The sequence below is a fragment of the Platalea leucorodia genome (assembly GCF_965183815.1).
Source record: "Platalea leucorodia genome assembly, chromosome: 3".
Lineage (NCBI taxonomy): Eukaryota > Metazoa > Chordata > Aves > Pelecaniformes > Threskiornithidae > Platalea > Platalea leucorodia.
In genome coordinates this window covers 95104130-95130776 of record NC_138825.1, presented here as the reverse complement: position 1 = coordinate 95130776, position 26647 = coordinate 95104130, and the positions used below count along the sequence as shown (strand labels likewise).

General features: G+C 39.5%; 1 protein-coding gene across 3 annotated transcripts in view; it reads left to right on the top strand.

The window, feature by feature from the left end:
• Positions 1-26647, top strand: part of SMAP1 (small ArfGAP 1) — a 107065-nt gene that overhangs the window by 10250 nt on the left and 70168 nt on the right. For all 3 annotated transcript variants that reach the window (XM_082307249.1, XM_082307248.1, XM_082307247.1), the window contains exons 2-4: positions 18390-18523; positions 19232-19317; positions 23317-23392. In XM_082307249.1, coding sequence (XP_082163375.1) covers positions 18390-18523; positions 19232-19317; positions 23317-23392 — 296 coding nt within the window. The remainder of the gene's footprint in view (positions 1-18389; positions 18524-19231; positions 19318-23316; positions 23393-26647) is intronic.

Here is a 26647-nt window from a genome sequence, read left to right as displayed (position 1 = left end):
AGCAGCTTAAAGTTCAGCTGGAGGCCAGTCACCTTTAGCTGTTGCAGATTTACACACACTGGCCACTGTTACAGGGTCTGACCCTAGGATCCCACTGACAAATGTAAGGTCCGAGTGAAGTTTTCCAATTCCTCTTTTATTGGTTCTCAGGTTACAGCTTGAGCTGGGTACTTCTGGAGAGGGACCCCTACCACAGATTACACCTCTCAATTATACCCGCACCACCCAGCACTCGATCCCTAAGTCCAATCACTTAATTCTGGTCAGTGGTTTCTTGATTTCTTATTGGTTTTCACTGTTGCTGGGCTGGCTGCCTTCTGAAGTTACCTCATTCTCTTGGAATTGTTTCCCTGGTCCTTATCATCTTCATTCCGCTCGCATCTGCTGTATTCAGCTAGTTCTGTGTTAGCAGCATTAGTTTTATCAAAAAGTTTACTCTTGCAGCCTGAGGCTTCAACTGCTTTAGCTACTAGTGCTAAGCTACTGACGCTAAACAAGACTATTCAGAGAGAAGAATACAGTTAATCAAGCTTATTCCATAACATTAGTATACATCAGGGGTTGATACTGAGGCAAACACTGTTTAACATCTTCATTAATGGCCTATGTGATAGGACAGACTGCACCCTCAGCAAGCTTGAGGGGGTAAAAAACCTGGGAGGAGTGGTTGATAAACCGCATGGATGTGCTGCTACTCAGAGCAGAAGAATTGACAGGCTGAAGAAATGAGCCAACAGGAACTGCGTGAAGTTCAGCAAAGGGAAAGGCAAAGCCCTGCCCCTAGGGAGGGGGTGCTGGGGGTTCAGAAGAGATGCCAGGGGTCCTGTGGATCACAAATCGGTCATGAGCCAGTCATGCACCCTTGTTACAAAGAAGGCCAACAACATCTTGGACTGAATTTCAGGAAGAGCATTGTCAGTGGCTGGGGGGAAGTGATCCTTCTCCTTTCCTCAACGCTGCCGAGACAGCATCTATAGTGCTGTGTTCAGTTCTGGGCTCCACATTACAAGAGAAACACTGACTGGAGCAAGTCCAGTAAAAGGGCACTGAGTTAGTGTGTCTGACATACAAAGAGAGCTTCAGAGAGCTGGGATTGTTTAGCCTGGGGGAGAGAAGGCTACTGGGGGGATCTTATCAATGTGTAGAAATACCTGGTGACAGAGAGCAAAGATGAGGCACACTTGTCTGTGGTATCCAGTGATGGGACCAAGAGGCAATGAGCACAAACTGAAACACAGGAAACTCCACTGAAATGTAAGAATAAACTTTTTTTTTAACTCTAAGAGAGGTTGAATATTGGAGCAGGTTACCCAGAGTGGCTGTGGAGTCTCCATCCCTGGAGATATTCAAAACTTGGCTGGGAACAGTCCTAAGCAACCTGCTGTAGTTTGCTCTGATCTGAGCAGGGGGGACTGGACTAGATGATCTCCAGGGGTCCCTTCCAATCTCAGCTACTTCAGATCCAATTCAGCTGTTGCATCACTTACAAGCTGGTATGGAGTCCTGCTGCTGATGCCATGTAAGTCTCTCTCCCCCACAGTCCCCTGCACAGTGCAAGCATCTGCCTACGTAGATTAAATGTAGATTCTTTGTTTAAAGTTGAGGTCTTTTACGAGAAAGGGAAGTGACTGAACAGCAGTAAATACAGATTGTAGTAGAGTCTTGACTTTTCTTGAAATAGCTGATACAGAAATCTTGCTGTGGTTTGTGCATCCAGAGGTAAAAAGGACCAAATCTAGCCATTTGAAGCAAGTGGGAATTGAGAGGCTACATAGAAAGGTTACTGATGTCTTTCATTTGACTGAAATGCTGTTTAAATCTAGCTAGGAGAATACCTTCATGACTTAAACTACCTCCTGGAGCTGGTAGGAAGTTGCTTAGAACTGGAGTCTCTTGTGTCAGAAATCTCCCTGGATCCTAAAACTGCTGGTTGAAACTCTGTATTATGACTAAAAACGTTGTCCCCTGAAAGACTGGGGGAAAACAAACTGCTACAAATTCCTGTTCTCCTCCCATTCTGGCCTCTTATCTGATTAATGCCTGCTGAGAGCTTGAGCAATATTACTCTCTTTCCATTTTTCTCTTGATAGCTTTGCAAAAAGCCACTCACACAAAACTGCTTCATTTTTTTTTTTTTGAAAACTTGACAAATTTAGATTTGAATGGATACCTATTTCATATTCATTGTTTTTTACAGTAGACTCTGATTACATGGTATAATGCTAGCCCTTATTTATCGTCCGCTCTCTTGTCTTGGTCACTTGTTGCTTTGCAGTAGGTGATAAATGTATATATCCGAGTACATACTGTCAAGGAGTTCCTGTTTGGTGTAATGATACTTAAACCAATCAAAAGAACATGAGTTCCTGCTTTGTTTCCAGCTTATCCAAAAAACTTACAAGTAGATCTGTGCTCCTCTGACCAGAGGAGGAGGATGCTTTTGTGTTCTGGGGTAAGCATCTGAAGAGGGGGAAAAACCTGAAGGTTCAGAGAACATCGTAGTGCTGCAAGTCTGTGGTAGAGGTGGATATGGAGCTGTAGCTCATGGAGATGGTGACAAGATTTATGTGGGAAGTGAAAACTGCACAGGTCAACTTGCTGCCTAACTCAGTAAACCTAGACCATCAGTTGCCCTTTATCTCTTCAGGAAAGGTATTTATGTCCAGTAGACCATGGAGGAAAAAAGAGGCAGAGATTGTAGCTCAGTCCCTGTTGGAGTGGAGCTGTGGACAGCAATGTGTGATACGTAGAGGCAATGTTGCCAAGCAACTAACTTTGCAGCTGTGATTTGGGAAAAGAGCAGTTCTGTTTCTCAAAGCTATGCCTGGCTCTGGTTTTGTGTAAGGAAATGGATATATTGATGAGGAGTAGGGAACTGTCCCTCTTGCATGGATGAGAAAAGGAATGTGATATTCCACATTTGGCTATTGATTGCCATACTCTTCTTGTATACTACCTCCTTTTTAAGGAGGAGGGAACAAGAATCTGTAATGCAGTTTTACTGAAGTGCTTGAATGAAAATGGATAAAGCTTCGTAGTACAGGACGACTTCATTAGTAGAATTAAAGGCAGTAGTAGTCCTATAGGAATTTCTGCAAAAGAAAATGGAAGTGATTCATTGTGCATAACTGACTGTTCTTGAATGCAGCTGAACTTGCAGGTGGATTCAAAGCATGGCAGTGAGTGGCAACTGGGACTGAGTGATCATTTTAAATGAGCTCCTTGTAATGTGTGCTCAAGTCATTTGGGTTTAAATTTGTCATTCACAACAATTTCAAGAAACAACCAGTAATGATGCTTTTAAGTATAGAGACTGATTTTTCCTGTTAGGGTATGTACCTGTGGGATACTTGTTCAGTTGTCTGTTATCTGTAGGTGATGGCAAAAACATCCCTTTCTTCAAACATGGCAAATGCATACTTAATGTTCACCCTTTGGATCTTCAGCAGAAATGTGCTTGTGCATTTGAGCTCCCCTCCTAAGCAGTGGTTAAACCAAAGAGAGGCACCAATGACGCATTGAGTGTAGGCTTTTTGGTCTTTGTTCTCATTGCCAAGTGATACCTAGGTGGGTTATTCTTGACTTTAAATGTACTGAACTGCTGTATTGGGTCTGACTGGGATGGAGTTAACTTTAACTTCCCCCATAGCTGCCCTTATAGTGATGTGCCTTGTATTTGTAGCTAGAATGGCACTGATAACACACCAGTGTTTTGGCTATTGCTGAGCAGTGCTCACATAGCATCAAGGCTGTCTCTCCAACCTCCACCCAAAGGCCACGAGGCTACGGGTAGGCAAGAGGTTGGGAGGCGACATAGCCAGAACAGCTGACCCAAACTGACCCAAGGGATATTCCATACCATATGACATTGTGCTCAGCAATAAAAGCTAAGAGAAAGGGGCTGGGGGGAGAGGAACGGCATTTGTTGTTAAGGTGTTTGTCTTCCACCACAACTGCTATGGGTACTGAGGTCCTACTTCCCAGGAAGTAGACATCGCCTTCTGATATGAAGGAGAGAATAAATCTTTTTCTTGTGCTTCTGCGCGTGGCCTTTACTTTTCTTATTAAACTGCCTTTATCTTGATCCATGAGGGGTTCTTTTTAATCTTATTTTCTCCTCCTTGGTGGGCATGTGGTGGCCAGCTAGGGTTAACCCATCACAACTGCTGAGGGCTTCTTGTGTGTTCTAAGTAAAAAGTAACTATCATTCCCCTTAATAAAGATTGTGAAGCCTTGGTTCACTATTCTGTGTGTTCTGCATCCCATAGCAAGCAGCCTCTGAAAGAAGCGATGCTAAATGCCCCTTCACGCTTGTCTTATTCACTGTAATTTCCATGGAGTTTGGGTGTTCATGGAGTTCCTGTTTAAAAAGGCTACTTCAAAAATATGTTTATACAGCAGAAAGATTCTGTCAAGTGTTTGGTCTTAAATGAGACTTTAAAAAAATACAACAGATGCAAGATCACATGCTGGAGGATCCTGCAAAGTTTTAGGAGTACCTCTTGAGAGCTGATAATTCTCAAGCAACCTTAATTCCACTCTGAACCCTTACTCACAATTCTGTATTCCAGACTAAATGCAGCTGAGTACTTTGGTATTGTATTCAATTTCTCCTGGCTTCTGAAGAAAATGATATTTTGAGGAAAAATATTTTACAGCCACAACTTCACTTCTTAGGACTACAGAAGGTAGCAATCACTTTAGAAAAATAACTTTCAAAAAAAAAAAAGGAGAGCATGTTTTTCTTGTGTAATGCAAATCTAATTAGAACAGCTGCAAAGAACACTACTTAAAAGTAAATTTGTTTCTTCCTTTCCCAGTCAGGTGTAGCTGATATAATGATGTCTGAGTGTTGATGATTGTCTGTCAAGCTGGAATGCTTAACTCTGTTAATTTGAATTATATTTGATTTAATATCATCTGAGAGGATACTGCCATAGTTTTAGGAAGCAAGAAGATGCCTTTAGAAAAATGCAAAGCACATTTCTGCCTTGTGTGGCATGATGCATTCTGATTGGATATAAAGAAGTTATTTCCTTTTTTTTTAAACTGTGAAGTGGTCAAATACTGCACCAGGTTTTCCTCAGAGGTGTTCAAGACAACTGAACAAAGCCCTGAGCAGCCTGATCTGATTAGATCTGATTGGAGCATCAAGTTAGCCTAAATGACCTCAGGAAGTCCATTCACACCTAAATTATTTTATAGTTTTTATTCACTGACTGAGGAAATACAGTAGCTGTATCTTTTAAAAAGCAAGTGTAAAACATCTCCCAGAGCACACATACCTTGTTTTGTGGACTGGCCCAAAGCCAGCTATGAGGATGGGTATTGAAGCACTCCTCTGTCTGAGCCATTTGCTGAGACTTTGGGAGAGTACAGTATTGGGGTGTAGCTAGGCTGGCATGTAAGTCCTGGGGATTTGTGGGAAGGATTTGTGTCCATGCCACTGGAGTTTAAAGTGGGGGAAAAGCTTGATTCTGTCTGTCCTCTTCAGCCTGTTCTCTCCCATGGTCTTTTGCTAAGTTAATACCCTGAGGTCCACAGAAAGTGCTGCTATGAAGATTAATAATATTGTTACAGTAAAACTTCGGGGATCATCCAAGAATGGAGTTGCATTTGCATGGTAGGCTGTTCCTGGGCTGTGAACTGCAATATATTAGTGTTTGGGAGTAGGCAGATAGGCTCTCTGTAGGGAAGAGGGGTGAATAGTGCAGCATAAAAATCTACTTAGTCTGGTCTATTTAACCTGCAGAGGAAGTGAGGGAAGATAGTATGGAGGGGAGGAAAGTAGATGAATAAGTCTCTGTAGTGAACACAGATGGTGTGGGTTAATCCCAGTAAGCAGCTAAGTCCCACACAGCTGCTTGCTTTGTCCCACCTGCCAGTGGGATGGGGGAGAGAATCGGTAGGGTAAGAGTGAGAAAACTCGTGGGTCAAGATAAAGGCAGTTTAATAGGTAAAGCAACAGCCACACACACAAGCAAAGCAAAACAAGGAATTCACTCGGTGCTTCCCATGGGCAGGCAGGTGTTCAGCCATCTCCAGGAAAGCAGGGCTCCATCATGCGTAACGGTTACTTGGGACAACAAATGCCATCACTCCAAACATCCTCCCTTTCCTTATTCTCCCCCCTTCTTCAGCTTCATATGCTGAGCACAGCATCGTATGGTATGGGATGTCCCTTTGGTCAGTGGGGTCAGCTGTCCCAGCTGTGTCCCCTCCCAGCCCCTTACCCACCCCAGCCTACTCGCTGGCGGGGCAGTCTGAGAAGCAGAAAAGGCCTTGATTCTGTGCAAGCGCTGCTCAGCAATAGCGGAAACATTGGTGTGTTGTCAGCCCTGTTTTGGTGTCAGATCCAAAACACAGCACCGTATGGGCTGCCATGAAGAAAATAAGCTCCATCCCAGCAAAACCAGTATAGCAGAGAAGATTGGTACAATAAACTAACTGGCCAGTCTTTACAGATGGTTTCAGTATATTTCTACAGTCCAGAGCCTGAAATTTGGCACTCTGCTTCTTGTCTACAGAGTTGGATGTTTGGTTTCTGTCTGCATCTTTTTCAAACATAGGTTCCTGTGGGAGAGGTTGCAAAGGTACATTTACCTGCTTTGTAATACAGAATGTACAAGGGAGAGCATCTCTGGAGTCACTGAGGGCCGCACAGGGGTTGTATAGTTTGGGGAGTGTTTATTTAAGGGTCTCTTCAGTTGTATTTGAGTAAAAATGGTAAGGGGAAGCTCATTAATACAATTACTAGATAATTTCTCTCTGGTAGAGAAAGGTAACCTTTTATTCTTCTTTCATTCTTATTTGTAGCAAATGGGCTATATTATAAATGCATCTTGCAAGCACATCTTATTTCTGAGTTTTTTGTCATTGTTAAAGAAGGAACTTCAGTTGCTGGCTGAAGATCTTTTTGCAGCAGATGCTTATTTAACCTTTACCCTGTGCCTGTGTAGCAGATTGCTACATCCCAACAGAGTAGCATAGATTTGCACATTTTTTTTTTCTTATAGGTGATGCTTTTACTTGATGCTTAGCTATCAACTTATGAAAACAATTTGTAAGAGCTCACTGTTCCCCAGTTTTCCTTTTATTTCTGCTTATAAAAGGAATATAAATTGTACACTTAAAATAGTAAGCCTTTTAGCAGTTCTTTGCTGACAAGGGAAAAATTGCAGTCAAGACCAGCTCCAGAAGCTTCCTACTAGTACTGTAATATGCTACGTAACCTTGTCTTTTTTAGAAAGTACCAAATGCTGCTGACAGGAAATGACAGCTTGCACACCTTATTCTTGCCGCGTGAACTCTTGACACAAGCCGTCTTTCTCTTTACGAGTGAACAGGCAGGATAAAATTAGAGCGCTACTCCTTAGCCAAATTGAAATTTGATTTCTGAAGTTGTCAGCTTATTGAATGTGCCAGCGTTGGCACCTCTGGCATTTCTGATCTTAGGGCGGTGACTTTACTTTCCAAAGGGTGTGCTGTAGCAGGCTAGCATCCCACAAGGCTGGCGGGACTGCTGTGGTAATGTCCCATGTATTCTGCATATGCTCCCCATATACGTGTCTTCTGGGTAATGAAGCGTGAGCATGGCAGGCATGGTTGCCAGCCAAGGATCGGGAGCTGCTCTCTGACAGTTCAGTAGCTGGTTATGATCCTGCTTGCCTGGGCAATGTTAGGATGGTTGGGGAAATCTGGTGTGAAATACTTCCAAGTCAGGAGTACAAACCTTGGAAAATTGTTTTAAAGGAAGTTTCAGTACAGAACACTGAGTTAAACTGATACTTGCATTAAAAACAAGTGTTTTGATGAGGAAGATGTTCTATTTAAGTTGTATCGTCTTAGAAATAAGATGAGTAGGAGGCCTTGGTGATGTTTTGGGGAAGAAATCCCAAAAAGCCTTTCTTGATCTCCTTTTTCTCTTAATATTGCTCTACATGAACAGTGATCATCTATGTATGTATGTATATAACTTCACAGTGAACTTGAAATATTGTATTTTATTTGTTTAACAACTTAGCATTTACATCATATCATTATCACCTAATGTTTGGTAAAATGATTTTTTTACTTTGGGAAAACAAACTTATCTTCTCACAGTCTTATTCAGTCAAAAGTCAGATTTTTAGTAACTGGCTGTTTGTTAATAAGGCCAAAAAACTTCAATTCTTTCCCTTTGTTACCTTACAAGATTTTTTTTTGTCTAATAGCCATTTAGCACAAGAAAAAGGCTGTTCATCTCAAGAATAAACTGACGTTACCTGTGTATCTTCATTCTAATTAAGGCTTTATACAGCCCTTGAAATAAGGATGCTGTCTTAATTTCTTTGAAACGCTTTTAACAATTTTCAATGCTATTGAAGCAAATGGGTAAGTGAGCTGAAGGAATGATTAGAACTGGTTGATATGTATTTCTCTAACTTTTAGAGGTGCGACAGGCTGTTCAGGGGAAGAGTTTAATTCAGAATACTTCTACACAGCCTCTTCGGAGTTCTGAATAGGACTGAGCTGAATGGATTTCTTGATGACTTTCATGAAAAACGGTTATCCAGATAGAAAAGACAAACGTGGGGGAATTCTGTGCCTGAAACTCTATACCACTTACCAGACACTGGCTAAAAATGGCCAAGTGATGCTTCTAAGGCTCACCTTCCCACTGTTCCTGCAATGAACCTTGAACCACACAAATCTCAGCCATTATCGAGCTGGGCTCTGGAACAGTGTGCTTGGTTGCTTGAATTGCCTGCCTTCAGTGCAACTTCATGCTGTTGAGTTTGATTTTATTTAAAACTACTGAAACAGCCCCTCTTGTCTGAACTCCCCCCAACGTTTTTTTTTTTTTAATGTAGCACATTTTAAGTTCTCAAATTCTGGCCTTGACTATCAAAACACAGGCTTACTAAGCCAGCTATAAGAGACTTCTAAAGACTAGAGATATGTTTAAGCTATGGCCTTGTGTTGCCTTTGTTTGTATAAAACAGTATTTTGATGCATACTTAGACTTTGGCATCTGAAAAGCACGTAAAGACTGCACTTGCATGATTTTCCTAGTCCTTGGGTATGGAGGTAAAGCAAGGAAGCATCGTCTACTGTAGAGGAAAAGAAATTAAGCTTAATGTGGGGGAGTAGATGTGACATGAGAAAGTGCTTCAGGCTATTTGTTCTGCTTAATCAGAAACTAATTCAGTGGATCAAGTGATAGGTGAATAGTCCCATATCAGTAGTCTCAAAAGACTAAAGGTTCAAGTTCACCTTGAAGAACATTTTATTTGCAAATAAAAATTCTTGTACTGTGGTTCTTGCACAGTTTCCTTTGCTTCAAGATCTTTATGCAAGTTCTGCAAGATCTTTTATTCTTTCTAAGAAGATTTGTTCTTTAATTCACAAAGTCTGACATATTTCTTCTGGCTTCTTACTACTGTTTTGAAGATTAAACTGAGTCAGTGGACATGATTAACGTTGCAATTAAGCTTTTTGTGTTGTGTGTGTGCGTTCTTTTTGATTTTCTTCTTCCCTTTGAGAGTCTGTGAATCAAAAATGGTTGGAGATGGTGGATGTGAGTCTACCTTTTTGGGAAAGAACTAAGCAGCCTCCAATGAAGTTAGTAAGAGGTGGTCTTTGAAGCAGCAGGATTAGATGGAAAATGAATGATAGTAATTGTATTGCTTTTGAGCATTTTAGCATCACCTTGACTTAATCCCTGTCTCTAGCGTGTTATGTTTCGAGGTGAGAAACTCAGAGGAGTCACTAGTTCTGCCTTGTTCTTTTGTTCTTCCCTGGGTACCCACTGGAGGAAGGACTGTTTTGTGTTACTTAGCTGTTCTTATGTTGAATTACACAAAATACAGCTATTGCTTACTTGTTTTCTTTCTTTTCACTGTATCTAAGAATGCTTGTCTTCTGTTCGTGATCTTTATCTGTATCTCAGCTTGGAGAAATTACAGCTGTTTCTGGAAAATATTCATTGATAACCTGGTTGAAATCTTGAGTAGCAAAGCACTTGTGCAATATGAATTGTATGGGGGAGTAATACAGAAAGAGCGAGCAATGCATGGGAACGCTTGTACTGATGCAACCACTGAGGCTTTTTGGTAAGTCCTTGGCCAAAAAGTGATAGTTTTTAGGGATTGGCTAGCAACCATCCAGGGTGAGTCAGAGACGTGTAGATTTTCTTGCAGTTAATTCGCTATTCCACAAGGTGGAGCCAGTTATTTGGCGAATAAAGTCTGTCAACCAGCAGCAGAATTTGGAGAAACAGAAGAGAATTAAGTAACTTCACTGTACTTTATGGTCAAAGAACAGGCAGGGTGCAGCTGACTGAAAGGAAGAATTGTAGTCTGTGAGAAGTCTTTGAAGATGTTGGCCCAAGATAAGCTTGCTACAGACTATATTGAGATGCAAAGCAGTTAGTGCGCTCTTATATGTAATACTTGGCTTCCTTCTGTGTAGAATTGCTAATTGGTAACTGCAAGAATGTAGAGTGAAAACTAACTTTGTTTTTATGTGCCTCGGTAATACAAACCTTATTTAAATTTAGTCTTGACAAGCTTTCTTTATTTAAAAGTTTGTCTCAAACTTATTACTCCCCTGGCCAACTGGTTTTATGCACATAGTGTAAAAGGTTCATAGTAGTTTGCTGAGATGTAAAACAGTCACCCCTTCCTTTTGACAGCAAACAAAAAATTGAAAGGCTGTGTGCTTGCTCTTTTTACCCCAATTCTGACTTCTGCTCTGTGTAAGTTTAGTAAGAGTGGGCAGCACCTGTGTTGCAGCAAAAGAAGTGTTTCAGTATTAACCTGCAGCTACAGTAAGCTGAACGGATGGTAGTGGACTGATGGAGGGAAGGAAGCTCTGAATTATTGTGGTAAGGGAGGCAACAATCATCATTCTCCTACTTTGTAGTCATATCTGCAATAATCTTACGCTTGCTCCTTTGTGGACATCTCCCAATTCTGTCATATCCCAGTACTTTTGTTTCCTTTTGCCTCTTCCCCCCCTGCCCCAACTTGTTTGTGTGACAGGTGCTCCTATTCCTGCCCAGTCTTGTCTGGTAGTGTATAACCTTTCTTACTAATTTCTTGCTGCAGGTAGAAGCTGAGTAGAGGATGGAGCATTAATTGGGATGTTTAAAGCAGTTAAAGGTTTTTTTACAAACTAATCAAACGGAGAGCTAAAGCAATGTTTCACGCTGTATTGACTGCTTGGATTTGTATACAGTTATATGAGGCTTCCATGTTTTTTGTAATGCAGATAAAAGTACATTTTCCTCAGCATTTTAAATGAGCAGTATCATGTAAGCCTTGTTTTGTACCTGATACAGTACTATGCATCTGCTGATGCAAAATAAAACTCAGGCAGCCTGGAATAAAACTTAAACCTTGGACTTCTACAAACTAACGTGCTTTGTCTTGTGTTTCCTTTGGAAATGCACTATACCAGCTTCAGCATTACCATTCCTGTCATTGTTCTTGCCTGAAGATCTATATCAGCTGTACCCACAAAAAGCTCGTTGTATCAGCTCTAATTGCATTAGCGGGGTGTGTCAGCAATGCTGTGAATGTTTATTTCAGCTTCTTCAATCAGCTTTCTAATATAATGGAGTAGAACATATGGTCCTAACTAAATGAGTTATAGGGATGGGCAAGAAAGGGATATATGGAAGTATATGCCCGCACATTAAGCACGTGCAAGGTACTGGTCCAGTTTAAATAATATGGAGGAGAAATACCTCATCAAAAATGATATCCTGAAGAGGGGAAAGCCTGGGGGAAAAGTGGGAAAATTTTTAAAATACGTTGGGAGAAAAGCTTTCACCTCACCAGAGAATACGTAAAAATGATGCTTTTTTCACAACATTCACACTTTGAAGTGCATTTTAGAATAAAAGAATATCATGTGAAGATGGATAACTTTTTCAGCAATTTAAAAATTGGCTTGAAATCAACTTATGTGAAGACTTGTATCTAAAATTATGTAAATTACTTTCAAGCTCTTTATTGCTTAAGTTTTAAACAGCTGAAGTCAGTTTTTGAAATGTTCTCAGTTTTTTTAGTAGCTGTAGATATTTATGCAAGTAAGGAGACTGTTATGTACAATAACTATACTGGCATGGAAGTCTTCTGTAACTGGAAAAAACTCTCTTCAGGTTGTTTCTTAAATTCACAAGTTATCAAGCAATTCTAAAAACTTAGACATACCAGGAAATGTTGTGTTTTGTGGCCAGATATTTCTTTCATTCTTGGAGTCTAGATGGTCTTTAATAAAGGACTCCTTAAATACTCTAAACATGTCACAATTAGTGCTGTTTCTGTGCATCTAATTGAATTCTAGTTTCCACTCAAAAGTCAGTGTGCAGTTCCTGAATGCAAACAAATGTAGTAGCGGGTGCGGTGGGCTGGCCCCGGAGAGCAGCCGAACACCCACCCTGCCTCTCGTGTGCTCTCCTCTCCTGTGGAACAGGGAGAAAATAGAAGGAAGGTGGAAAGACTTGAGTTGAGTCCCCATCCCTGGAGGTATTTAAAGAACGGATAGATACGGTGCTTGAAGACATGGTATAGATGGACTTGGCAGTGATAGGTTGACAGTTGGACTCAATGATCTTAAAGGTCTTTTCCAACCTTGACGATTCTATGATTCTATGATTTGAAGACTTGTGGCTTGATATCGTGACAGTTTAATAAGGAAAGGAAAAGGTGTGCACGCAAGTGAAGCGAAAAGAGAAAGTAATTCCCTACGTCCCATCAGCAGGCAAATGTCCAGCTATGCCCTGGAAAGCAGGGTTCAGCATGCACGATGGTTGTTTGGGAAGGCAAATGCCATAACCACAAATGTCCCCCTTTCCTCCTCCTCCTTTCAGCCAGCTTTTGTTGCTGAGGACGATGTCAATGTCATATGGTTTGGGATGTCCCTTGGTCAGCTGGGGCTTGCTGTCCCTGGCTGTGTCCCCTCCCAGCCTCTTGCCCACCCCCTGCGTACTGGGTGGGGGTGGGGAAAAAAAGCCTTGACTCTGTGCAAGCACTGACCAGCCATAGCCAAAGCATTGGCGTTATCAGCACTGTTTTAGTCACACATCCAAAGCACAGCTCCATACAGGCTGCTATGAAGAAAGTCAACTCCATCCCAGCCAGGCCCAGTACAGCAGGAAATGTTGCTTGGTATTCTCCATTTAACATGTAATAGCCAAGACTCCAAATTAGTTTGTGTGAAGCCATATGACAGCTCAAATCCATCTTTCCGTTTAGCTCTTACAAGAAGTTTGCACTTGTGCTGTGTTGAAATTTCAAATCAAAACTTAATCACTGCTTTTTATGAAGGTAACTGAATTACAGTTGCCAGTAAGGCTAAATATGCACAATAAACCTTGTGGGTTTTTATTCTGGATTAGTTATTTTAAGAGTTACTTAAATTGTTAATGTCAGACCATCCTACGGAAGGTTGTCAGGTGTTCACAAGAATGACCTAAAGCATTAAAATCGTCTTGATAATTTCTCTGGAAAATAACACACACCTTCACAGCTGACCTTACCTAACTCCCTATTAAGAACTGAAAAGGGAATTTAAAGTCTAATCAATAGACAAATATAGAAATGAAAGAAAAGTTTAGATTGAAGAAAAAAAAAATAAATTAGATTTTCGTCTTGGAAGCAGCAATCTGTCTTTGGGTTGCTGAAGTTTTTTCCTTGGTTCATCCAAGGCAGCATTTCAGGGACTTCATAGTATCCTAGTATATAGTCTAGTATAAACATCAGTTATTTTCAGGACAGCACAAGTCCTATGGCTTTTTTCCTTAAATTAACTTTAGCAAAGGATGAAAGTGGCTGAAAATATTAAGCAGTTAAGTTATCTGTATCTTAAATGACTGAAGAAATTACTTGAAGTGTATTTTTATATCAGAGTGGTACAGCAAGCTGCTGAAGTACAGCTCAGCTCTTCTAGGAAAAAGCTTGTATTCAAATGGCTTTCAAAAGTGTAAAATTACAATTGTAGTAAAACTTATGTGAAACAGTATTACATGTTAATATTGGCTGATTGGAATTGTGCTGTATAATGCAGTTCTTGATAGGTAAGATAGCATTACTACTGAGAGGTAAAGGTGTTTTAAATAATATAAAATAGCAATTATCAAGCTTCTTAATGTCCAGTCTTCATTTCTGAAGCCAGATGTCTGTCTGTCTGTCTTGGCTAGCAAAATACATACAGCAGATAAACTAGGTTACTTTTGTAAATTTTGCTGAAGAAAAACAAATGTATCTTTAAGGACACAATGAGAAGAAACCTGTGAATATTTCTATTAAGTGTAGAATATTTCCTGTGTACAGAAATAAGGATCCTGACTTCATACAGAATTGAGATAACTGTAAATTGTTTATTGAATCAGTCCAAATTACTGTTAAACATTTCTCACACAGGAAGGTTTACAGACTAAGCTTTAGTTGACCGTTTGGTTACGTCAAGCGCAGCTGGTTTGATGCCCACACAGAAAACACTATTTTGTAACTTTTTTTTGGTTACTGCTTAACTGTGGCTGTAATTGATTTGTATTAATTAAAACATTTTTCATTGGAAGTGTTTAATATTGCATATTGTCATTAGTCTGAAATAAACGCAGAGATTACATGTGAACATTTTTGTCTGGCCTCAGGTTTGTCTGTTATTCCACTGCTGAATTTGTTACTTTATTGCTTAAATATATTTGATTTCCTTAAGTTATTTCAGAAATAAGTACAAATTAATGAAATCTGAGCTGCTGGGAAAATGCGAAACTGTTCTTTTCCAGGAGAAAACCAGCTAATTCACAAGTTGTGTTATGATCTTTTTTTTATTAACAAAATTTTAAGTTAAAATATTAAACTACAAAGTTAATGATCTCTCCATTTATTAGGATAGACTGCAGTCATATCAAGCCCTCATTCCAGTCTTGTCTTATTAATGTAGAACTTGCCTATCTGCGGTATCATAGCTGAGGAAGAACCTGAAGAATAGGAAACTCATGTGTAGTTGTACAAACTCTGTTGTGGTGAAATGTTTCTAGTGGCTGTGTAAACACCCTGTAGGATAAAAATATGGACAGCATATAGGTACTACAGATAAACACCTCCTGTCCCTATAGTAACCTGATCAAAACTGGCCTCCCTCTTTAGAAGGCACATCCCTGGGTTATAGTTCGGGGGAAAAACTGGAGAAGCTGTTGGGCACACAAGACCTTGCCTTAATTTTTGTTTCTAAACCATCATGGCTACATTAAGCAATTGTATAAGCTGAGCTACTTTATCCACAAAGGAGTGGCTAAGGAGGTTTTTTGATTAGGTTTCTTCTGGTGTACTACTTTAGCTGAAACTTGATTAATATGTTGAAGTAAATGGCCTGCAAAACTCTATCCTGGAGCATTAAAACTTAAAGTAGTATAAATTGTAAGTAGGATCTTCCTGTACTATACATCTACACAGACTGTAAGGACAGGGTGAGTGTTTCGTGTCTGTAGTGTTTTACAGGGGAAAATAAAAAAGCAGGTCAACAGGTTGCTAGTTGTTAAACTATCCAAGACACACATTGCAAACAGCTTGACTGTTCATTCTTACCAGACAAGTAGTAGTTTTGACATAGAAGTGCCATGTGGGAAATGATGTGTTGGTTTCAGTGAGTAACTGTTAGATCTCTTGACACCTGAAATCTAATTTTATGATGGTAGCACTTATTTTGAAAACTACCAGTCATCTTAATCATTTTGATCTTAAAGGTCAAGCAGTGGACATCAGGTGGTCTGACTTTTTCAGGTCTTGAACAGGACAAATTAAAAGCAAGGTGGCTACCCACAGTATAGCCAGTATTTCCACTAGAAGAGGAAGGCTTCTTGCGACAAATCCAGGGAGCTGTGAATGTGTCTTGGGATTTTTGAATACCAATTCAAAAGAATGGAGTCTAACTGAAAGGATTTCGCCTGCTTCCTTGTTTTGGCTATTGCTGAGCAGTGCTTGCACACTATCAGGGCTTTTCTTTTTTCTGTTCTGCCCCCCATAGATGAGTAGGCTAGGGGTGGGTGAGCAAGAAATTGGGAGGAGACACAGCTGGGACAGCTGCTGACTCTAATTGACCATTCCATACCATATGATGATGTGCTCAGCAATAAATGCTCAAGGAAAGGAGGAGGAAGAAAGGACATTCTTGGTTATGGTGTTGTCTTCCAAAAAGCAAGTGTGTGTGCTGAGGCCTGGCTTTCTAGGAAGAGGCTGGACACCTGCATCCTGATGGGAAGTAGTGATGAAATACTCTTTTTTAATTTTTTTTTTTAATTTTTTTGCTTGTGTGCAGTTTTTGCTTCACTTATTAAAACTGTTGTTATGTCAGTCTGCAAGTCTTCTCACCTTCCTTCTCTTTTCTCCCTGTCCTGCAGGAGAGGAGGGTGAGCGAGCAGCTCTGTGGGTGTTTGGCTGGGGTCAATCCAACACAGTCCTAAGCTAAAGATCAGGAAAGGGAGGCATAAAATCCTTTTCTAGGCCCCAGGAAAGTGTTCGTACAATATATTAATACTGAAAAGCAAACTGCTGCAGTTGCATGAGCGGTCTAGATGCGCATCTGTCATACAAAGGCGGAAAATAATTGCTCAAAATGTTTTCCAGCTCTTCAGTGTGCCTTCTTGCTTTTGATGGTTAATTATTTAATCTCTGAACTCCTTAGAGCTCAGAACTAGATGGACTTCAAAGCAGTGCCTTTAACAGTGGTGGTGTACAGAGCTGGAATAAAATGATATAAATGTGTTTAATCTGAGACCATGTAGTAACTTCAAATCAAACATCCCCAGTGTCATTGTGGGAGTTCAGGCCAGTATACTTTAGGTCTGTCTCAACATGCCAACACAGCTGAGAAACAATGGTAAGGTTCATAAATCAACCCGAACCTGTGAGAAAATTCATTGGGCTGTGAATGGCAACTCATACTGTAGTTTAGGAATCGAGGGTACTGAACATATTCACTTTTCCACCATTCTTAGTCATAGATATTTTCATCAGTTGGTTTTGCAAATCTCTGTATAATCATTCCCTAAGAGCTTGCATGCTACTGTTGTAAAGTCTGTGCTCTATGAGGTATTAAAGGATTTGTTGCATTAATATAAGATTGCCCTGCATTTGATTTCAAATTAAGTACAGATGCATGTCTTAGGAAGCTTTAAATTGGAGAAAAAGGGGCAACTTCTACTGATTTCTGATGATGCTTGCATCTGATGTGTAGCTGTAAGGGTTATTCAAGGTGTACACGAAATTTTGTTGTCACTAGTAAGACAACATTCCAAAGTTTGTTTGGGTTTTTTTTTGGGGGGGAGGGAGGAGGGCAGTAGACACAACATAGGACTTCCTAGCTTAATCTGGCTAACTCAAATGTTATGTGTGTTGCGGATGGAGTGAGAGTGCCCTCATAAGAGAGAAGCAGCAATATGTTAATCAATAACAAAGTTTGGTAGTAAATGTGACAGTGGTTTAACAAGATTTGATGGCGAGGTACACTTGCTTATTTACTGCATCGGGGACAGGGTGAGACAAGACTGTCATGGAGGCCCTCCTGTTGAGTCATGAGGTTCAGAGAGGACCCCCTTGCTTTCTAAACTCCTTCTCAGAGAGGAGCCTAGGTGTGGCCGGATCCAGTCCTAGTCCCAGACTTAGTCAACAGGTTATGTCTAAAGGATTATATATGCACAATCAATCCTTTATATTACTTAGCTAAGATTGCAAAGTTTCAGTGCACTTGTTCCCAATTCACTTACCGAGTATCTGATGTGATAAGGATTCTCTCAACCTTGAGGAGTAACCTTGAGAGGCGTCCCTACTCAAGGGGAGATCCGCGCAGCCCACTGCCATGCAGGAGAGCTCACAGGGCTCTTGGGCTGCTCACTGTTTATGGGAGTAAGATGATTGACTTATAGGCATATTTGCATACCGACCGCAGATGCCGGTTTCTTCCAAATCTGGCTTGAATCCCTACAGACCAGCACTGTGGTCAGGTCGGTGCATTACCATAAATTAGCCCTTGGTTGTTGTGTTGTTATCTGTCTCCCCCAAATCCACCTTGAGCCTTGAGCTGGATGCAGCCATCAAGGCCAGATGCACCCATCATGGGCACCACTGGTGGTTATCACTTGATCAGAGTTATGGGAAAAGCTTGGGGGGGGCAGGGGGAGCACACTGCCACAATGTGACATTGCTTAGAAGTAGAAAGCTGTAAATAAAATTGCTAACAATGGAGACTGCTAGAAGTAATAGATATCCTAGAGAAACAGCTGTAAGCCTGTATTCAGACTTGTTTATTCCTGTTGTCAGTATAGAATTATGCCAAAGAAAATCTTCACAATATATGGAATTTTGAAAATAACTAATTTATTTCCCCATTCCCCTTAGGTCCAAGATGGGCCTCTTGGAACACCGGTGTTTTTATTTGCATCAGATGTGCTGGAATACATCGAAATCTTGGGGTCCATATATCAAGGGTCAAGTCTGTCAACTTGGACCAATGGACCCCAGAGCAAATACAGGTAAAATATCTTAAAATATGTTTTCCATTTGGAGGGAATGCCAGGGTTCCTTTTAAAAGGATTTGAGTTTATTTTGATGCCCCAGCTTAAATGTTTTACAATCAAAGTAGTTCTTAATGTATTATATTTCCACTGTCATGAGTTTAAGTTCTGAAAACTCACTTCAGAAATTGGTTTAGCTATGTTTTCTGTATCATTTTAGACGTATTGTACCTTGCCACGGGAACTCTGAAAGCTGCTTCTTTGTTGTATCTGTAGAAAATGTGTTGTAAGCTTTTCCTTTTCAGTAGGGGACAGTAAGGTAGCGTTCACGCATCTGTCTGATTCTTGATTACATTCTTTTGGCGTACCAAGTACTGACTTTTCCAGGTATGCTCCAGTCTGAAGCCTCTTTCTGCTGCCAGACAAATTTTCTTAACTCCTGTTCCTCCTGGTCTGAATAGCCATCCTGAGAGATGAAAGCTTATCTTTCACTGGATCGGTTTGTTTACACTGTAAACAGCATCTATGTTGTTAGCTTTTGTCCAGCAAGTCTTGGCAGGCAGCCCTCCTGTGCCATGGGAGCATCTCCCAAGACATACGGCTGCAGAGAGGTCTTCAAGTTAAGAGCTTGCAGTGTCATTTAAGCACACCAACAGCATTCTGACTGTTTCAGGATTTAAAGTGTTGATGGACATGAGCTAACTGTTTTCTACCACTTTTCCTTAGTGCATGCAGGAAATGGGAAATACTAAAGCAAGACTACTCTATGAAGCTAATCTACCAGAAAACTTCCGAAGACCTCAAACAGATCAGTATCCTTTTTGTTTTAGCTTTCACATTGAAATGACTTTTAATGCAATTCAGATGTTATGACTGTTTCAAGGAACTGCTACATTTGGCAACTCACCTTATTTATTTCATTGATATTGTTGTATAAGAAATGACAGTGGAAGTTGGGAACGGTTCAGAAAAGGTTTAAATTACTTCAGTTATAGCAAATCTACTTTGTAATGAGATTTGGCAAGCCCCATTTATTTTTGCTTTCAGAAGAGGTGACTTCATAAATTCCCTGTATGTAGGAAGTTAGAGTGATACTAGAGAGCTCTTGAATATTCTGTCTTTATCTTGAGTAACTGCCAGCTGAAGTTAGAAGCATTTGAACAGGAAATAATGAGCTGAGTGGTAAAGTAAAACAAGCTATTGGATCTTACTCAAGTGAAGTGTGGATTTCTTCCTCTAGACTAAGTATTCTGTGATTTTTTTTTTGGAGTTGAAGTATATGCATCCTATGAAGTGTGCGAGCACAGATGACTAGCATGGGAATATCTAAATAAACAAAACCTCCTTGATGGCCATCACTTGTGTTGGTGTGTGGCTATCGCCATGTACCTGGAAGGGGAGGGTTGGAAGAAAAATTGTCTACTGCAAATAAATAGCTTTCCTCAAAAAATACCTTTTTTGAATGTACTGAATCATTAGGATAATGTATAATGGCATTAATTTACCGTTGTATTAGCTTCTGATTTAGTGAGGTTACTCCACAGGTAGGATTTGCTTCACCTGATCTTACTGGAACTCTTTAACTATAATGAGATCCTAAACACCTGCTGTTAAGTGAGCTGAATCTTTCCCCAACTCTTTTAGCCTGATGATGACACAGGCTATGGAGGCTGATAAACGGACTTAGTCATAACTGGATCTGAATTTTCTCCTTCTGTATCCAAAAGTGATTTTGGTTCCTCTATTTATTAGATACTATGCTCGATATGCTATGCGCAGAAGATTTTTTTTTTGGAAGGGCTAAGCTCCTCATTATAAGCTCCTCATTATAAAATGCACTTGAGCAAAACAGATATGTGTTTTCATATTCTAGTAGCTTTTAAATTAAACATACATACACATAAGAAAAAAGTAACTGGAACCAGATAGCACTGTAGTATTCCAGCTGTAATATTCTAGAACTTTATTTCAGCCATAAGGCTGAAATACTTTGACTAAAACTTACTCAAAAGTGGATCTTGAAGATGTATATTTTATTCTTACTGCAACTAACTTGAATTCACTGGTGGTGTTGCAGGAGAAGCAATAATGCTTTACTCTAAGCTTTTCTTGCCAGATCAGACTGAAAGTCTCATTTTTAGACTTTCAAAATAATTCTTTTGTTGACACTGTATACCTTGAAATAATTATATAGCCTTTTGAACAGTTGTCGGTTTTGAAGTGGTGGACTTGGTCAACTGAATATATTTCATTGCGTGTGTTTTCTTTATTAAAAATACAGTGCCAGGAGAGAGGATGCCAACATTTTCTGTTTTATTTCTCAATTTCCCCATAACTTTGGCAGCTACTTACCAACTTGGCATTCATGACAAGCTGTTGTGTTATGGGCTTTTTTGCATTTCCTCTTTGCTCTTTGTATCACTACAAAATCAGCATTGTGTCTCATCAGTGTTCTGGTTATGAATATTCTCAATATTCTGAATATTCTTTTGGATGAACTATGAAAACTCTTTGCATGTAAAGATCCCTTTTGTATATGTTCTTCTATATTAGTTTTTAACTTCCTGTAGCACTATAATATACTTAGTTCTATTTTTTAGGTAACAGAATGGAGACACAGGAGAAATGTGTATGTGGGATCTGCCCAAAATCTCCTGCTGAACGTCCTCCATCACTTCTGCTTCCTAATCACAAGACTGACCTTTCTAGGCATTTTTTTGTTCTTCCCTTGTACTTGGCAGGGATGCTCTGGCATAGAAGCTAACTTTGAGGATCATCTTCATGTTTTTTTGTATGGCATCTCTAGCTTCCTGTTTGAAAGTGGGTTTTTTCCAAGTGTAGATTTAATCATTTTTTGTCTCTTCATTTTACTCACTTCTTAAAACAGTTTTGGCATCTGTTGAGGCTGCTTTAAATTCTTTCGTTAACAAGAACACAGTAGGTTATTGATCTAAAGAAACTTAGACATGGTCCAAAAATTCATGCATATTGAAGTGGGGTAACTTGCATAAAGTGAATATTTTCCAAAATACACAACTTAATACCCCAGTAATAGCATCCTGAAAAAATTAAACCCTATGAAATTTAAATCCTTATGATTCTGTGTTAATAATTTTCAAATTAAAGCTTTCTAATTGTCTGAAATATCAAGTGTGCATTCTGGGAAACTGCTAAAAATAGGGAAATACTTATGCAAAAGAACTAAAATATCTTAACATCAAAATCTGAGCAACCAAAACTTGACACTTGACAAAATAAATGTTCCATCTGAAAATGTTAGTTTTGGTAAATAATTAAGACTTTTTATTTGAAGAAAGCATAGGTTGTTCTAAGGTATTTTATAACAATCAAGTTTTGAATCTTTTCTGTTTACTTCTAAATTAGTTATAATTTAGCACAGTTATCCAGTTACAGACCAAAAGCATGGAAAAAACATTAAATTCCCTTTCCCTATCTACTCCCCCCGCTGAGATTATATAATGCAGTAATTTGTACTGCAAGTTGAAAATAAACTTTCTGAGGGATTCCTGTTTAGTCTTAGCGAGATTCAAAAAGTTGTGAGAGTTGCATATTACACAACTTCCATTTCATCTGTAATTTGAGAATATACATTGATTTTTTGGCAAAATGACAGTCCTTCGGTATGTGTAAAGAATAATGCAGTATTAGTACTAAGATAGTTATACACTCAAAATGCTCAAGATGCCCTTTAGAATGTAGATATATTTGGAAAGAGGTAGAAAAGAATGGTTTGGGTTTTGCAACTTTTATGAAGCAGTGTCTTCACGTGGCACTTGCATACAATTTGAAACTAAATGTGATAGTTGACGATATAATTTGATGCTCTTCAGAATGAAGGAACTGAGTGCTCTGAGCTCAGTGTTAATCTTAAGAGATAGTACATGGAGCTAAGGTATCTTTCCATCAATTGACGAAAAATTGCAATGGAAGTTTAAGATGCAATGAACCTGAGCTTCCACAGTTGCAATTTTGATTTTTGAATGGATAATCACGTTGCTGAACAAATTAGTGAAGATTTATTCTACAGATACCAGAGAATAAGCTTTACTAAAGTTAAAGTATTCATACTGCTTTGGATGAGCTGCTTATGAAGCTGAGAGAATAAATGAGGAAAACAACTAGTTGTCCTTTTTGTGTTTGAGCTAGTGAGTTGTCAGCTCTGGTCTTCTACATCAAAATACTTGCTGCTATTTCCACCTTTGCTTCAATATCTTTTTATCACTGGTGTTTTAGTTTTCTTTCCCTTCCACAGAGATGTTTGCTGTAATAGGAGACTCTCATGGAGGACTTACTGATCTTACGGAACTGTTTATGGTCAGCTTTTGATGCATAATACAATTTGTGCAAATCAGAGAATGAGTACATACATTTCACCTTTTATCTGACAAGAAAGCATTTTTTCCAAAGTTATGATGGTAAACTATACTTTAATTATTTACTGTGTACGAGTACCTTTGTTCAAGTATTTGCAGTGCTACAGCCCTGTAGTTTATAAAAACCAAATGAAAATGTCCTAACTGTGGAACTCTGGGTTACTTCTAGTATATCTTCCTCACATTGTTTCATTAAGAGGTAAAACTGATTAATTCTCTGTAGTAAAAAGAAGCTCTGTTTGAACACTGCAATAGCAATTGTTCTGCATACAGCAGTTTGTTCTGTTGTTTTAAAACTACAAAATGAGATGGAGCAAGAATCTGGTGCAATTCTGTAATTTGAATAACACGTGAGCTTTTTAGGTTAATGTTGCTGTTTATCTGAATGCATATTTTCCTTAAACTAGCTACTTTCAGAGCTGTGGAATTTTTCATCAGGGATAAGTACGAAAAGAAGAAGTATTATGATAAAAATGCAGTTAATGCCTTCAATGTAAGTAAACAGTTTCACCAAGAATTCTGTCACTTTTCTTTTTTGATAGCTCCATAAGAGAAATGTAGAAAACATTGCGTATGTTAAAATGTCTTTCACAGTTGAAAACTTTTTAATACAGAGCTAAATGCCTTCTTTTGTATCTCTTGAAAGCTATTCCTAGGTTCTATAAGTTCAACGTACATTGTCTATTCCATTTATAACAGCAAAGTGTTATGATCCAACAAATAGCTTGCTTCTGACTCTTCATATTCTGTTTTTCTCTTTCAGTGATAAGTAGTTCTTCAACAGTATACTTTAAGTCCTTTCTGAGTGTATCTTTTTCTGTATTATGGGGATAAGATAGGATTACTGTTCCTGGTGACTATGTCTTCTTTCATTCTCTGTAATACCTTGATGAGAAATCCTAGCGTGTTTTGGGCCCCTCTTCTGAGGGTCTTATTGCTCTGCTGAATTCCAGACTGTTGCTTGCAGCAAGGTGCACTGTAATAGCAAACACAGGCAGTATGGCAAACCAGCCGTTTAATCATGTAGCTGTGTGTTCACTACAGTAAGTTGGTGAGTGCCTTTCTGACAAAGCAGTTTTGAGAATGTCAGCCTTTACTGAAGTTCACAGACTTGTTTGTTTTTCTTTGATATGGCTATTTCTGGGGCATACAATCTATTTTATATATTTTTATTTATATAGGCGTATTTATGCTTAAAGACACCCTCCTCTGTACCTACATTATTTAAGTATGGCCTAACATGTAACTTTCTACTCCATCTTACTAGGCAGTGAACTTTGACAGGGAAATGAGTGCACGGGTGGGTGTAAAGAGTGGGAGTTTATGCTGCCTTTGCTGTCTGAGAAAATGGATCTTTGAATGATAGTTTCATTTTAGAAGGAAAAAAAACCCAAACCTGGAAACTAGAGAAGTGTATTTCATTAAGCATTGTTGAAGTAGGGGGAAAATTGCTTCACTTAAGAGGTAAAATACAATTGTGGTTTGAGTTACACTGTCAGTTACCCTTCTTTTATTCCAAAGTAGAAAATAGGAAGAATTGTTTAAAATTATACTTCTTTAAAAAGTTCAAAAAACTCCCAAGATCTTTCTGAACAGAGAACTTAGGTGTCTAATATAGTAGTCCACTGCTGCCTTAATATGTTTGAAGGAGTAATCAGATTTTGCTTTATCGTATTGCAGACTAATATGAATTGCTTACCTGTCATAGCAGCAAGGATAGAATCCAGACAAGCTGAAGAGGTGCATGTTACTGCTGAGTAGGGAACACCATTTTATTTCTTCCTACTTGGGCTTTTCTTTCATTGACTAATGTAAATGGCACAATCTCTCCGAGACAGGAACAAAATCTGATTATGAAGTATTTTAGCAATAGACGACTCATGCACATTCACATTCCCCTACATTTATTCAAGGCCACGAAAATCAGGTGTGAAGTAGGTAATCTGAAATCACAGTTACGGCAAAATCCTAAAAGTACACGATACTACATTAGCTGAACTAGCGTAGCACCTGTAGTCCTAGTCTGCTGCTTGTATTGGATTACCCTCCTTGGCTCTGCTCCCAGCCCAGCTCGCCTGCGCTTGCAGTGCTGTGACTGGTGTGCAGTGATCATCTGTCGAGTGGGCCTGGGACTGACAGGGAAGGGGAAGAAAAGGTGAAGCTGAGCCTCCATTCTGCATGTCCGATACGCTGCTTTCCTGCTCCTGGACACTGTTGGCAGGGAAGAGGGGAAGTTACCCTACACTTCCAGCACGTGGAGGTCTGTGGGAAGTTTGAGAAGAACGGGGTGAGGAAGGGAGTTCTGCGGGGGTATGCGTTTCTGTGCCCCCATGGAGGAGGTGGTGACGGTTTCTGAGGCTTTCCTTTTGCAGTCCTGGCGACATCTGAGACGCCTTCCCTCCCTCTTCCCACCCTGCCAGGAGGTGGTTAAGATTCCCTGGGAACTGAGGGGCAGCTGTGGAGGAAGGGGGAGATACCTGCTTGTAGCCTTCAGCCCTCTGCCAAGTGTTTTGGTAGCATCAAAGCACTTCTTAGCATGATATTTTCATGAGTAATAGTCTTGTGAACTGTTCAGGTGGAGTGTCTGTGCTATGTCATGGCGAGCTCTCTTCCGAAAAATTTCTTTACCCACTTACTTTTGCAGAGAGCAGCCTCTGTCCTATTTTTAATCAAAATCAGCATTGTTGGGGTGACGTGACCTTTTAGCACACTTACTTTTTGTTATCACCTTTGAAATAGCAATGTCTTCTGCCTGGATTAGGACCAATTTAAGTTGGAGATGCATATGTATGTTGTCATTTGGTAAAATGGGTCCCTTCTGGGTATGAGCAGGTAATACAGAAGTGCAGCAACCGGCTTGCTGTGCCCTAAGGGTCGCTTTCCTTAACCAGGTAATTTCACTGAAGTGGTGTTTAAGAATCTAAGGGGCTTTCCTGGATTTGGTCGACTGTTACAAGTTGCTTGTGGTAAAAGCTTCCTGCAGCGTAAAAGCTGTTTTGAATAGATTCTCTTAAAACATGCAGTACAATATTTCTTTTAGCTTAATTTTGGCGAGATCATAAGCTTTTCAAGTTTGTCTAACAGTACAACATCTGTGTTGATGTTAAATGTATTCTGTCTATTGGAGCTCAGGAGTATATGTCAAAGTTCAGTTCTTGGTTCTGTGATGCTCAGGATTCATGCATCTTAACTTTTGTTGCAAAATTTATATTTATAATTGTTAATTATATGAGATGTTTTGTTTTCTAACAAGACTGTCGTATTACTAAATTTGTTTTTTACAGACACACACTGTAATAACAAAATTAGCTAGTGCAGAGACCAGTAGTGCCATCAAACATGCAGACTAAAAATTGGCAAATATGACAAATTAATTTTTTTTTTTTACGGTTTACTGAAAAGCAATGCAGGATAAAGCTATCAGCAAAAAAAGCAACTGCAGTTTTATTGGCTAGTTACATTTTAAATACAATAATGCATTTAAGTAGAAATCAAGTATACATTAGAAAAATCTAGTGCTGACTGAAAGCAGCCTGACTTTAAAAAAAAATAATTAAAATCTATTAAAATGCATAGATCTCAGAGTTTTCTGATCCATCGTTATTGGGAAAATGTGAAATGCTGGTTCTGTATCAGTGCTCAGGACTAAATGGGTGGTACAATTTACTCAGCTGTCATAAGTGGGTTATCAGTAGTTACTCTCTTGTTTTCTTTCTCAGACTCAGTGCAGGCTTGTGACTTGTTTATA